This window comes from Vanessa atalanta, chromosome 16 (assembly GCF_905147765.1).
Source record: "Vanessa atalanta chromosome 16, ilVanAtal1.2, whole genome shotgun sequence".
In the NCBI taxonomy this organism is placed as follows: Eukaryota; Metazoa; Arthropoda; class Insecta; order Lepidoptera; family Nymphalidae; genus Vanessa; species Vanessa atalanta.
This window is the reverse complement of record NC_061886.1, coordinates 2,554,400-2,569,653: the sequence shown is the minus strand read 5'-3', so window position 1 is coordinate 2,569,653 and position 15,254 is coordinate 2,554,400. Positions and strand designations below refer to the sequence as shown.

General features: G+C 31.2%; 1 protein-coding gene across 3 annotated transcripts in view; it reads left to right on the top strand.

Moving 5' to 3' along the window:
- Window positions 1–15,254, top strand: part of LOC125069691 (atypical protein kinase C) — a 214,929-nt gene that overhangs the window by 12,994 nt on the left and 186,681 nt on the right. The window contains exon 2 of one of the 3 annotated variants that reach the window (XR_007119858.1): window positions 13,259–13,945. The exons of 1 other annotated variant lie outside the window; for it this stretch is intronic. Coding sequence is in view for 1 of the 2 variants with exons in the window: in XM_047679229.1 (XP_047535185.1) it covers window positions 13,345–13,945 (601 nt within the window). In the remaining variant the exon portion in view is untranslated. The remainder of the gene's footprint in view (window positions 1–13,258; window positions 13,946–15,254) is intronic. One more of the 3 variants, XM_047679229.1, reaches the window with a different exon arrangement.

Here is a 15,254-nt window from a genome sequence, read left to right as displayed (position 1 = left end):
GTGGGAAATTTACAGGCTGCTAATGTAATGTAATATTAGAAAATTGATATAAGCTAAATTACGTTTCAACGTTGATTATCAAAAGACAATTTCTGTTGACATTGACTTGATCGAAGTGGATTGTTATTATTTAGTATGTGTATTATATATCACGCATCAAGGTGATTAAAATATTTTTTATAAAGCGAATTTATTTACATATATCTAATATTATTGTCTTACATTAAACAATTCGTAATTTGCCGTTTCACTCTTGTCGGGAATTTGTCTTAAAATACACATGTAAGTTTTTTTTTCTATTCTCGCGTGTGTCTACGCCAGTTGAGCTCATATTCTGTCAACGTCACATGTAACAGAGCACATGTACAAATGTTCATAGTGATTTGTCTAACGTTGTCACGTTGTCACGTTGAGTACTATTTGAGAACACGTAAATTCTAAACTTAGATTGCATGAGCCATTTTCATGTGCTTAATTTGTTTTTATAATTGATTTCTTACTTGAAGTAAAATTATGAAAACCTGCACGTGTCGAATGAATATGTTCCACATGTAAATCTGCCATCAGTAGCACATATATATAAAGGCTGTCACTATACCGACATCAACTTAAATATATAGATTTGTATGTTTTATCTCGTTCGCGTATGACTCATACAGATGCGGGCCACTCAATAAACATGTACCAACAACTGGTTCTCTTTGTTCCGAATTATTAAGTTAAGGAAGTAGTTAAATACGGTGTAATTTAGTTTGGAAATTTATTACTAAATTAATCGTTTATATTCGACGATAGAATCGATTCTATTTCTTAATTTAAAATTATATTTTTTATCACGTACAAATGTAACGTCTTTCTTTTCAGCCATCTACATTAACACTGGTAAATAGAACGTATATTACCGTTATTTATAGGGATTAATAGTCGGATTTTTATATTTGTATTTTTATAAAAACAAATTGTTTAAAGAGTCACGTGACGAACTTCGTATAAATTTAAAGTAAATAGAACTGATCGTAGAAACCTTAATATATTTCAAAAGATAATTTCTTAATGTAGTGTTTGTTCAGTGTCGATATTCGACCATGATCAATAGCGAAAATTAGAATTTTCGTGTTTCGAATATTTATTGTTGTACTATTTTTTATATCAATAAACATATATTTAAAACTCGCCTATGTACCAAACAAGATGAAAGAGAATCGGTTGACAAATAGAGAGGAAAAGTAGATTCAGTAGAGGTATTCTGGAAGGAGAAACTCGAAACACACCGTAGAACACGAGCGTGAAATATCAGAATATTATAAACGACATTGATTATAATAGTCGTAAAATATTAGGATACGCGTGTCACCGTAAGTCGGTTGTTAACAATTCACGCATGAGATACGAAGTTAGTTCTTACAGAATATCACGGCTAAACTGTTTTCTCTTTGCCTATTTATATCAATTTAAATCGTTTTAGATTTGTTAATCAAAATGTAATAAAAATATCTGATCTGAACTGTACATTGTAAATTACCTTTTATTTATCTAATTGATTTTTTTCCTCTTGGGTGTTTAAAAGAAATGTTATCAAGGATAAGCCTGTCTTTTATACTTAGATCAATGAGTATTTTTTGTGTATTAATTATTTCTGGTACATTAATTTAGTGTTAGATAAGTGCAGGAACCCCTTTGTCGAAATTTAATCGTATCGCAAAGTTTAAGTAAAGTAATACACAGTTGATTTATCAACGGTTTTTTCTCATACAAACCCGTTTGAGTCGTGAACGACTCCTATCAGAGTGCATTATCAGATCGCCTAACCTGTACCTCGACCAATACATATACATACATTTGTGTAATGTTTCAAGCAAACAACTTTGAATGTTAGTCAATGGTATTTCCCTTTTTTTTATTTTTCTATTTCTAATGCTTTTGAAATTCGAATTTGGACGAAAAACAAAATCATCAAAATGATGATGACGACACAAGGAATAAGGCGATTTAAATGTATATATTGGGTGTATAGAATACAGCATAATTAAATCAATAAATAAATTCGAGTCATGTTTCTGTTGCCTAGGCATAAGTTTCTTATTAATTTGAATTTTGTTCATGACTTTGTAGTAGGGTTTGTGTAAGCCCGTCTATTAGGTATTGTTGTGTTCCTTTTTGAAAAGTAAGTGAGAGATAGAACTACGTTAATTCTCAAGTTTAGTGTCAAATTGGCATTGTTACGGATAATTAATATTTTTTTTATTGAAAAAATAAACTTACATCGTCAAATTCGGTGTGGACAATTGGCCAGTCTGCCTTTCTATTTGTCAAAAAAAAAATTATTATGTCAAATGATTTTTTTTACAACATACTTGCCTCAGTCCTTAATATATTGTGCTTTGATGCAATTAAAGAGCTATAACAAAGGAACTGAATCAGAGTTTGCACTTGTTTAACATTGCAAGTAAACATTGCGCGTTCACACGGTTGTATTTGTATTGCCCAACGTTTGTTGATCAACAAAAAAATTAAAATGAATTAATAATTTAGTTACCTATGTAATTTAATTGTCGGAAAAGTCACTTATCGTGGTAACTTTAAATTTAGCTTAATAATGTAATATTATTGTGAGCTTGCTTAAATGTAGTTATATTTTTATTTGTTTTGAAATATAAGAAAAAAAAATTGGAGTCCATTTTTGTTGTATCAATTGTCGATCGACTAATTTTGTCTCGTGTGAACACCGTTTAATTTACGTACATTTTATATTTCAATTAAAATAGCTAGCGCTTTCCGCCGGAAAATAATAAAAGTTTAATAATTTAATTGAGGATGACGATGGTTCTTTTATGTCTTTGTATCATAATGAGTGTTTATTTTTAATTCTTAAATCACATGTATAAATAAGTAAGTAATCTAGTATGGTTGTAATATAACAACAGTATGAAGAAGCCTCTTTGTTTTGAGTTTTTATTTTTTCATACGTAATGACGACTTGGTTTAAATTCAAAGTTAGCTTATACTTAGTAGAACTATATATATATAAACAATCACGATGTCAAAACGAACAAAGAGCAAAACCTTTAGATTATGAGAGAACGCGTGGAAAATTTTTCAATTGAAAGAAATTCAAATCGCTCGGCGTCATGGCGCGGCGCGATAACAAAGCGCCGCCATTAGGCGCTGCGTTGACACAAAGGCAGACATAAAATATATTACGAGTACGCGTTTTATATCTCGAAAGGACTATGTAAATATTGTCATCTAATTTCGAACGTTTGATTTTGTTTATTACATATAAATATAATCAGTCCTACGGCAGGCGTTCCCTGCCGTGTATGTTAAACTGCTTGTGTATTTCTTATTTATATTGGTTTTGTAGTTTTTTCAGTTAGAAAACAGAAAAAAAAGTTTTTATTTAAAGTTTTTATATATATTATAGAAGGATATTTTGGGACATGCATTTGAAATAGAAGAAAACTGTAAAGGTTTAATTTGTATTAGGATTGAAAATAACGTAACTCTTAGTAAAAAAAAACGTAAGTATAGTAATAAATGTTATTTCCTATTATGTTTGGTAAATAATTTATAAACAAGGTAACATACGTCTTTTTGAGGTTAAAGCGCGACTTAAATTTTACATATGACCTCCACTAACAATAGTTGAATATTTAAAGAAACGAGAACTTAGCCTATTTATGACTGATGAGTTTTTTTTTTAATTTAACGAATATTGTTATTTTTTTGTTTGGAACACAACGGTATACTTTAACATAATCGTAGGAAGGTAATGTTAATTGAATTACGCATAACTCGAATTGTAATATTTCTAATAGCACGTCTCATTCAATTAACGATCGATTCATTTCAAAATGCGAAACATAATTTTTCTGGTCGTTAAGTATATCCGCGAATTTTAACGCTTTCATGCTTAACGGTTGTTAAATAAAGAGGTTTGATTAATCCCTGTGGGTAACGAATTATGAAGTGCTACCTCAGGGTGTTGCTGAACAAGAAAGTTTTTTTTTTTAATTTACGAGATTTCAACGTTTATTAAAAATACTGGTATAGACTTAATTGTGTTTGATATAGAATCTAGGCTTTTGCGTAATTATCATTGATTTTTTTTATTTCATGATAAAATCGATGTTAAAATCGATGTGAGCTCATACATAAATCTTTTTTTTATATGGCCTAGAATTTCGTTCGGTATTTAAAAATAAATATCTTTAAAAGGAAATTATAACAAGTTTATATACACGCGTGTTACAATTACATCCGCTTTCACATTTTTCACATACCGCTGCAGAAAGAAGTTACCTACTTAACGAATAATTTGATAATTTTAATGACTTCGAGATATAATTGTGTTCATAATCGACTATTATAACATGTTTACAGTCAACCGTCAAATCTTACAACAAACGACCATGTGTTCCGCGATTACTTTCACTCAAGGCCGAAATATCTATTCCGTCAATCTAATTTGATCTTTATTGCGTTGAAATAAAATCCATGTCACATAAGACGTTGCGACATTCTAAATCATATCTTATAATATTGATATAAAGTTCAAATTGACTTAATGACTTGAGTTCTGCATCACTTGATTTCCATGCGTGCAGTGTTTGTGTCACTTTCCCTCCTATGGTATTTATTAGAGACGGAATCAGGGTTCTAGGTATAACACGATCTAGACTGTCGTACTTAAGAGAAAGTGAGTAATGTGAACGTTTGACAGCTTTCTATAAATTATTTTCGTTTATTTTTAGCTTCTTGCCATTTAATTTAAATCAAGAAACAATGAAACGATGTGTGACGTTACTCAGATAAATCTGTTATTGTAGAATTGGCAGTTGGCTTGAGGCGTCAGTTTACTAAATTGAAATACTTTGGGATATTTATTACTCATACAGGTACGAATGGTAGGTTAGTTTCTTATAAAATTTGAATTATTTCATCATGCGGTACTTGAGTTAATTAGTTGGTGCGGTAATTTAGTTTAATTTAAAACATGCGCCAGTTACATGAATTGAATTATTTAATGAATTATTTAGAAGGAAATATTATTTGTTAATTTTTAACGTGCTGCTATCGATACCGTACTATAATTTAGGAAGTAACAACAAAGTTTTCGTGTTAATAATTGTGTTTAACATTGGGTACAATGCCAGTCAAATACATAGTACGTTTGATGTTAAAAAATTGGGTCCACAAGGACCGGTCGTACGCACTCGAGCAAATACTTGAGTATCGAAACCGCCTTTTTTTGTCGAATGCAATGTTATTTATTTAATTACACAAATTATTTGATTTATTGACATATTTGATTTTCCATTTCATAGATTTTTTTCGTTACATATAGGTAAATATAGGTTAATGCATTAATAGTAAGAGAAACTATTACTTTTTCTTACATTACTCATAGTGGGTAGTGGTTACCACTTGCCATTGGGTGGCCCGTATGTTATATTATATAATATATGGTAGGCCGGTTGCCTACCTATATATAACATAAAAAATACATGAAAGACGAGACATGTGTACTTATTTATTAATTAAGATGAGAACTTTAAAATTAAATTCTTTTCGTTTGCTGATAAATGTTGTGAAAACACTTGTATGTTATTCAATAAACGTGTTGACCCTTGTTATATACAATAAAGGAACTCCGAATTACTTCGACCTCCAGGGAGGATATCCGAATACAAAGGAAACGGAACAATTACAAAGAATAGACAGTCATTACACACATGCGTGTTTTTTTTTTCTGTACTTCGTTCAATTTAATTAATTTATCGTACTAGCTGAACCTGCGACTTTACCGGCGTGAAGTTTATAAAAACTTTACCTATATCACACAAACCATTTGTGTGCTATACGCCTTCTAGGAATGTATTAAAGAAAATGAATTAAAAAAAACCTTTGTCCGTCCCCTGGATTCAAACTATCTCTATACCAAATTTCATCTAAATCGGTTCATCGATTAAACCGTGAAGAGGTTACAGACAGAGTTGCTTTCGTATTTATAATATTAGTAAAGATTCTTTTTTTATTTTTATTGTCTGGTAGCTGAAGGAAGAATTTAAGATACTATACGAAGGACAGCTTTAAATACTTCAAAATGTATGTTCTTGGTTTGAATTTATGTGACTTTTAGTCAAATTTAATGTCTATTTCTTACCTATACATATACTCTTTGTCCCGTGAAATAAAAGGGCAACGAGGCAAATAATGTGTTTTGATATCAAACGTCCAATTGAAGCAAGCTGTGCCCAACTCGTGAAATTCAATTATTATTAATAGCACAATTCAATAAACTTTTTCAAACAACAATCATTCGAGTTATAATGCTAGCATCCTTTATTAGAATGGTAAGGTTATAAACTCTCGTATATGGATTTGTGTCCCCTCTCGTTCTAATCAAGGATGACGTCAACAATCAAGATGCCCTCTCCCATGTCGCGACGAATAACTCACACGGCTAATGTACCAATTTATTTTAATATGTTAGATATTAAGATGGGGATACACCAAGATATTGTTTTATTAGTAAACGATTAAACTGTCCAAGATTTCGTATTTGGAACGAAGTTCTTTTATGTGGCTTACAGTAGACTGGCATAAAGCGGCACACCTCCTTCGTTCCTTCGTTCCTTCGTTCCTTAGTTATAATTCATACAGGATCATAATAACCATTTTATGTCTTGGAATTTAATTGTTTTCAAACGTTGTTAATTTTTAATTTTGTTGCACTTGTTACTCATTACATAATGTATAGCGAAAGCAACTTCGTTCTAAACGAGTGTCTCATGGCAATTTTCATTCATTTCTTATTTGTATTTAATTTTTCCTTCTTATACCAAGTTATATTCATTTTAAATTAACCGAATAATAGGTTAAAATACCGATAAGAACGCTACTAAGTTTTCTTAGTACTATGTTTACAATTCTTGTTTGACGTTGAAATAGTGTGACCAAACTTTTATGTATCGGCTTGTAAAAGCTCCCACACATTTATATACGTTAATCTGCAATGGAGTGGAGTGCTGGATTTATGGTTCTACCCTTCTACGTAACTAAGGGGAATGCCTTGCTACGCAGTGAGTCATTTACGTGGTATTACTAATTTAGTATGTTTATTTTTTTATTGGAAATCGATATGGGAAAATGTGCTTCTATCAATATATTTTAGTATGTAAATAATATTACATTTTATATAACGTCACTCTTAAATTTATACTGACTTGGTTTCAAGTAAGGTTGTGTTTATAAGGAAGTGATCGTTACGTAAATACAGAAAAGTAGTAAATTTGTGTTTGATTTTATTAAAAAAAAAATATATCATTTTTATTCGTGTAATCTATCATGTTATTAATTTATCATTCGTTTTCATTAAATTTATAAAAAAAAACAACAAAAAATAAAATGTAGTACTATTTGTAATCAAGTTTTTGAAATAAATTTAGATGATATAATGACTGCAATTAAACAAGATATACGCTTTATTTCCATTTAATACAACGTTTGTTTAACGATTAATGTGTCAGATAAGGACAATGGGCTCAATTCAATAGAATGTTTAATTTGGATGCAGTAATGATAATATATACTTTCCGTTTATTACAATTTGAATATTACATTATTTTCCAAAAGTATGAATGTTGTTTAGCGAGTGTTTAGTTAATCTGATTGCTCTTATTGTATCCTCATTGATTTGATAATTTATTATTTTGAAACAAATAAGATACAGCATTGTTTATGTAATCGCTTCCTTAATTTTTTTTATGTTATCTATCTGTTTGCAAATAAGCTTGAAACCCAAGGATATAGATTTTTGAACCCTTCAAAAGTTAAAAGGTAAGCTGTAGATTAAGGTTTGTCTGCAAGTTCTTTTATGATTTCATTACAAACTGAACTCTTCGGTCGATTCCGCGGGTTCATCTAGTTATGAATTAATAATCATTAGCATCCTGTAAATTTCCCACTACTGGGCTAAGGCCTCCTCTCCCTTTGAGGAGAAGAATTGGAGCATATTCCACCACGCTGCTCCAATGCCGGTTGGAAGAATACACATGTGGCAGAATATCGTTGAAATTAGACACATGCAGGTTTCCTCACGATGTTTTCCTTCACCGCCGAGCACGAGATGTATTATAAACACAAATTAAGCACATGAAAATTCAGTGGTGCCTGCCTGGGTTTGTACCCGAAATCATCGATTAAGATGCACGCGTTCTAACCACTGGGCCATCTCGGCTCATATTATCTATTAATAATCATTAATTTAAAATTATATTAATGTATATTTTATGTTGATTGATCTGCGATTATGTTGGATCATGTGTAAACATTTAATGTATCGTTCATTGATGCATTAACGACCATTATTTGAGTTGTAAACCTAGTACAATTATGGCGATTATTTACAAAAAATCATTACAAACCACGCGAACATTTACTAGTTTTAAAAACGTACTAATTAGTTCATAGTCTCATCTCACTTAAAAACATGAGTTTATTAATCTTATCTCCTATGAAGACTCAACATTTACATAAAATTAAATTCTGTTAGCGAGTTTGTATTGTTTATTTTAGTCTATAATTCATCGAAGAACTGACTGTATCTAGGACCTTAATATCTGCTGAGATAATTGGCCGCAATTGCTCAGACCTCCTGTGCTGATTTAGCCCAATAAAGTGACTACATTCCAAATAGTGATTTTGATGTGTATTAATGATTGAGGAAAAAATATCGATAAGTTATTCGAAGATTTTAGTTCAGTACAGTTGTTTGTAGATAGACTAAATGTTTTTTACGTCTTACCCTAAGTAACATGTATGTAACTACAGATTTAAAGTAAAGTAATCTATAGTTTAGTATATCTCTGACTCCTTCTTTGGTTAGCTTGAGTAGTTTATAAGGCTACAGATCCAGGCGTTCATGGTTATGTTAATCAAAATCATCTAGATGTTTTCATATATTCCATTCATCGATAAATGTATCGTATAAACCAATTATTTTTAAATATTATGGAGTAAGTTAATTGTTAATTGTTTAATATCATATAAAAATAGTAAACTATGAACAGACTCGATACCATTATGTTTGTAATACAACAGTATTGAATATGTCTTGAGCGTCGGATGCAATAGTTTAGTATTGGATAGTAAAATAATTTTATTTACACATTTCTTCAATCAAGCCACAATACTGTCTTATTATGTTGAATCATATATCATACTTCTAAATATAAAATATTGCAAGGGCTCAGTTTCATTGACCGCAAAAAAACCCAGTCGATTTCTTAAATAATACGTTTAACCGATATATAATACTCATATTCAAGTCGTAAACGTTATAAATATAAATTAATTCTATTTAATTTTAATACGGAATCACAGATTTCAAATATATTGAAAGTATGTTTTCTAAAATAGCATCTTCAATGCATGAATCAAACAAACAGCCTAATACGAATGTTTATGTCACATTTATCTTGTGTTTATTTTATACATTTGACAAATGTAGTACTAGATGTACACAACGTTATTTCTGACAAAGTAACGAGACGCTCGGTCATGGATCGCTAGCCGTATCCGGTGTGAAAATAGCTTAACCAGCAGCGAGCTAAGCCGTTGACACACTGTAGTTGAATTAAATAATCATAATGTTTATACACTGTTCTTATTGTTTGTTTATGAAAGTCGAAAGCTGATGTCTCTTGTAGAGGACCATTACCATATGATGATTTCGCCGAAATACAAATGTTTCTTTCTAAATTTAAAACATGAAGTCTTTATACTATATTCAATGACACGGCTTTTTCGATTTGGTTTCTATTTTTGAGTCTTCATGTTGTCTAAAGAGCCTTTGTCATTGACAATGACGATGTATCAAAATAACCGGACAATTTCGTTTCGCAGATAAAGCTAAACTGCTAAATTTGGAAATTGCAAACTCTTGAACACCAAAGGATGTTAGATCAAAGTGATTTCATGTTTGTGTCCTTACTCCGCAAATAACACGTGATTTATGACGTCGACTAACATTATAGTTTTAGATGTTTTTATTGGATTTAAAGATAGTTTACATGTGTAGGAATATTTTGCTTAGAAATGTTTGTTACTTTAAAGCACAGTAATTATAACTACTGCGACATGTCTAAAAAATAGCAATTTAATTACGCTGTGTATGTAAATCTATATAATTTTATTTAAGTAATTGAATAAATAAGCAATTTCTTGCCGGTCCGTCTCGCTTCTAAATTCCGACCTAGGTAAGATTTATCCAATCCAATGTTGTATGACGATTCAAACGTGTCTTTAATAATCTAGTTGAATAAAGTTGATTTTTACTTTGAATGACCGCACGATAATGCAATGAACGGCTTCAATGAAAATGTCCCGTGTCGTTAACTATCTGCATAACTCTATGATATCACGCTGTGCGCGAAAGATTTCCAAGGTGTGTTCTTATAGTGGCAAATAGGCATATAAGGGACTGTTTCATAGATTCCGACGTCCTACCTAGCTTCCGGTACGGGTTAAAAAAGGTTCTTAGGCTTAGCTGTTAAATAATTCTCAGATTCTACTTGGATTAATAAAGTTGGCAGAGTTACATTCTCGTGTCTCTCGTGTCATAAAGTACGTAAAGCCATTGATACCCTGCTTGATTTCTTTCCGGCTTTTTATTCCGGTGGACGAAAAAATAGGTCACCGAATAGTGAACGGTCAACATTACCGCCGTATGAATTTGTCACCAACGTGTTGCCTCCTTATGATTGAAGGCATAAAGATGCATTCGTGTTTTAGTACACACGATATACATGCGAACTATACGAAGAGATTATGATTATTTTAACATTTGTTTTGTACCCCTTTACGAGCCGATAATTTTTTGTATGCTCTAACAAGCTCTCAATGTGACCTAAATAGATACAAACTAACAAGAACTTCTTAAAAGTGCTAGATTTATACGATAGTGCTGTAGATTTTTATCCCGCTAGGTTTTTTTTCTTTAGATAAGAGAAATACTTTGATTTCCCACACTAAAAAAAAAATCACTTATATAAAGAATAACCACGTATATTTTTATTTCAAACCTCGAAATAATGTCTTCGTCATTCGTTTGAAACATACTCAGAGTGCCTTATATCTATAAAATAATATATTGTTTAGCATTCAAATTTCGCTTTTTAACTTAGCGATTAAATTCTATTTTATTGCTAAAAACATGGATACGCTTTTTAGATAAAAAAAACTACGTGTACTTGGTGAAGTCTCAAGATTATCATATAAATAACGTTTTACATATTACCGAATGTGTTTCAATCATGCGGTATCAGAGCTGCCAGGAGCGAGATGGAATCGTAAACTGGAGACGACTCACTGCCTCCAGGGAGATTCCACTGAAATCAGGAAATTGCTAAAATAAAACGTTCTTTACTTTCACTGTTATTTTTAGGGTATCTATAGACGTGGGGGGGTCGTTAACCATTAAGGGCAAATTTATTGCCAACATGATTTTTATCAGTCTAATTGGCAAACATATAGATTTTGGCTAAATATTATTGTGTTTGCTAATTTTATAGGTAAATTTCTTAGACATAACAACGCGTAAGCATTGGGATTATCCATCCTGACCGGTAAAATAAAGATTTTCTCTTGATTTTATTTTTTAACTGAAGAGAGATTAATAGGTCATGAATAAAAAATATGTATTGAATTCTAAAATATGAAGAGATGCCTAAAAATTATGATAATGATATGATGTTTTTTGTGAGGAATCCAAAGTATAAATAATTTTAAAAAAATCTTCATGATAGTAACATCTTACATTTAAATTGTTTTTATGACAGTTTGATTGTTTTATGTTAGTCATAATAATTTCGACTTACTAATTTAACTTACGAGTGGAGCGTATGTGAACAGCTTAATGTCTACGTAACAAAATCACCTTGAGAAGACCTTGCGAATTTTTTGGAGAGGCAATATTCGGCTTGATTACCAAAACGATTAGCGCATTATTTAAAGCTGTGGGAACGTCTGTTTGCCTTGTTTCTTTATGTGTACAAATTCAAAAAAATATTGGTTTGATTATAATATTACTTTATTTAACGTTTAATTATTAGATACTTTTTAATTTTTATTCCTGTAGCATAACTAGTTTATTAGTTTCAAATAAAAACTAAAAAGATCCATAGCCTAATAATATTGTTAAGAAAACTCAGATTGTCTATCGCTGTATGAATATTTTATATCAGACGATTCGAAATCGTGCACGAGCGAGCCAAAATTTTATCTGAGATTGTGTTCAAATAGCGGAGAATAATATCGATAAATTGTACAATTGTTTTGGTATTATCCGTTCCTATACACTTGGTACTTGCTTTGTCCACAATTCTTAAAGGAATAGAAAACCATTTAACTTTTCAAGCTATCGAGCATAGAGGTATTATAGAACGAAACGGGTTGATCGCTTTTAATGTTCCTGCTGCGTCTGGAAAGGGACTGAAATAAAATTTTACTGGTTTTCACTAACGGACTCTAGATTCTATGTCATCATATATTTATATCCGACCAATCCGGAATTAACCTTTGATTCGATAGTCCGAAGTGATATTTTATCTTATAAATACTTTAGGTCTGACACATATTAGGACAACCGTTGATAAAGTTAATCGAAGCATTTCCTAAAACGAGTATGTAACCTTTCGATCTGTCACGTATTCAGATTTATCGGACAAAGATTTTTTATAGTTTGCAAAATGTTTTACTGATAATCTTGTAGCATGTTAATTTTCCGCTTATTTAACTTTCGAAAATGACCAAAAAAATTGGCTTATTAAAATTTATAAAAAAAAATATTATTTAATATTAAGGAATCTATCATTTACGACTTATATAAGGTACTAGGTACTATAGGTAGGTACTATACAAAGAATATTTTAATATTAGTAAAAATATTCAGCTTCCGTTTTAGAAAGGAGCTTGTAGGAGCTTGGAGCTTTAGTATCACTGATAACGTTTACGTGTCTGTAATTTTATCACGACGCCGCCCAGACAATGCCGCTTTATTCCTGGTGACAGATGGGATTTGCCACCCACCTCACCTATAACAGTCTCAACCTAAGATAAGCTGACTTACTTTGAATTTAAGATAGAACTTAATGTAAAATTTATTAACCTATTTTCTTTTTACGTTTAGTACGACCAAGCAAAACTTATGTTAAATCATTAATAATAATACGCAAACATTATATATTCTTTTTAGCAATTTAATTGATTTTATCATCAGACACAAAATTACCTCGCGTTGATTCAGTGCAAAGCACCAAAAGTGAAATAAGGAATGCAGTGATGGAATTTATAACTCACCTTGGTACATTTAAGATAGTGAAAATGATCGTGCTTTCAAACATATTCCGCGGAAGCCATCCGCAACAGCAAATATCAAATGAATTGACTGAAAAAAATGTTCGAGAAAAATCGTCGAAATTAATGACACAAAGTTCGTTAACTTTAAGGCAGCGAACAAAAACTCACGACAATATAAAAGAGACGCTTGAATATGAAGACGAACCAAACACAGTTATTAGTGAAAAAAGACTTTCAACCAGTGTTGATGCCATAGTTACGCACAATGATGCCAAATGTAAAGTGATATGTAGTGCCAAAGGTTTATTAGAAACAAATTTAGATGATCTTTTTAATGATATAAAAATAAATGACGACTGGAGTGTCGAACCAAAGAGTTTAGGTGCAAGCGAACCTATTTTAAGTTTTAATGAGCATGATACAAAAACTATTAACAATCGGGAATCTCTCGTGTCAGAAAATGACAGTGATGGTGATACAGCGACCGATAGTGATTGTATGGACGAAGCCGCTCGTGAACAGAGGAAATGCATGGGTGCGCGCCGTTTCGGACACATGCTGAGAAGAGTTTTATCTCGTAACGGTAAGTAATTGCCTGAACAAGATATGTTTTTTAGAAAGTGATACTAATGTTTTTGTCAACATTGGAATGATTATCATTAGTATATTAATGTCATTGTGTTCTAAAGAAAAGCAAATGAATGGAAAATATTTCCCATAGCATTTAACAATGAAGTATAAGTTGATGTAACTTTCTACGAAGCGACACTGATACCTTTCAATAACAAATATCTAATGGTCCATCGAAAGAAAATAAAAAATCATTGACAAAACGTCGAGGTTGAGCGTGTTGAATTGGAGCGGCGTCGTTCATTTATTTGTTTTCAATTGTAGCAAATTGCTTCTGTCGCTCTGATTGAGATTGTCTCGTAAAATCTAGTTGGGTTCGTCGCGATCTTATCTTCTATCCCTTTAAGTGGTTCCGTTAATATTTTTTTTTTTTTATTGCCTTATTTTTAACTGTCCGTGATTTATCAATAAAATGTAATACTAAATGTATAACTGTTTATCGTATATTTGTAATAACGATAGGTGCTGCATGCTATTAGTTTAAAGAATATTTACCCCACTAAAACGTGTCATTATGTGAATTGTTGCAAAGGTGTCGAAACAGTCATAAAGCATTTGTTTCTACGATATGTATTATACCATGTCTAGTGGTTTTTTTTTTCAATAAAAATATTTTTTAATTACCTAGAAAAATATTTTTCGTTAATATCAAACGTTTATCGTTTCGTTATCGTTATCGTATTTTATAATCAAATCATGACATATTTTTAAAAAAATGGTTATTAATTTATATCAGGCCTTAATTATATTTAAAATTAAGGCGCTCTAAAGAGTGTTTAATGAGCTGAAAATATACTTACTCTCGTAAAATTTACACCTAAGTGTGATTACAGTGACTTGCACTGTAGTATACAAAAGTATGTGAGACTTAAATTGGTAATGGATCTACTAACATAGAAACAGCGTGGTTGAATTAGCTCAAAACCTTCAAAAAATTGAGGCACCTCAGCTGCGGACCAACTACAGACTTATTTATTTTTACTTTTTTACTTTATGATATTGGATTAGTAAATTATATTACATTCATATTAAAAATGGGAAATCTTATAACATTTACTTAAAATCTGTAGGTCTGTTAATAATTTGTGCAATTTATATCCCGCCACGTGACTTGTTCGTTTGTAAATTCGCCCAGCAAGTTTCTATGCTCAAGTGCCTCATCAATATTACCTGGACCGGTAACTATATCATCGGAATTAGTAACGCTGGAACCGTTAAGTTGTGACGTCAAATTTATCCAAACCATTCCGTGGTGTGGATAA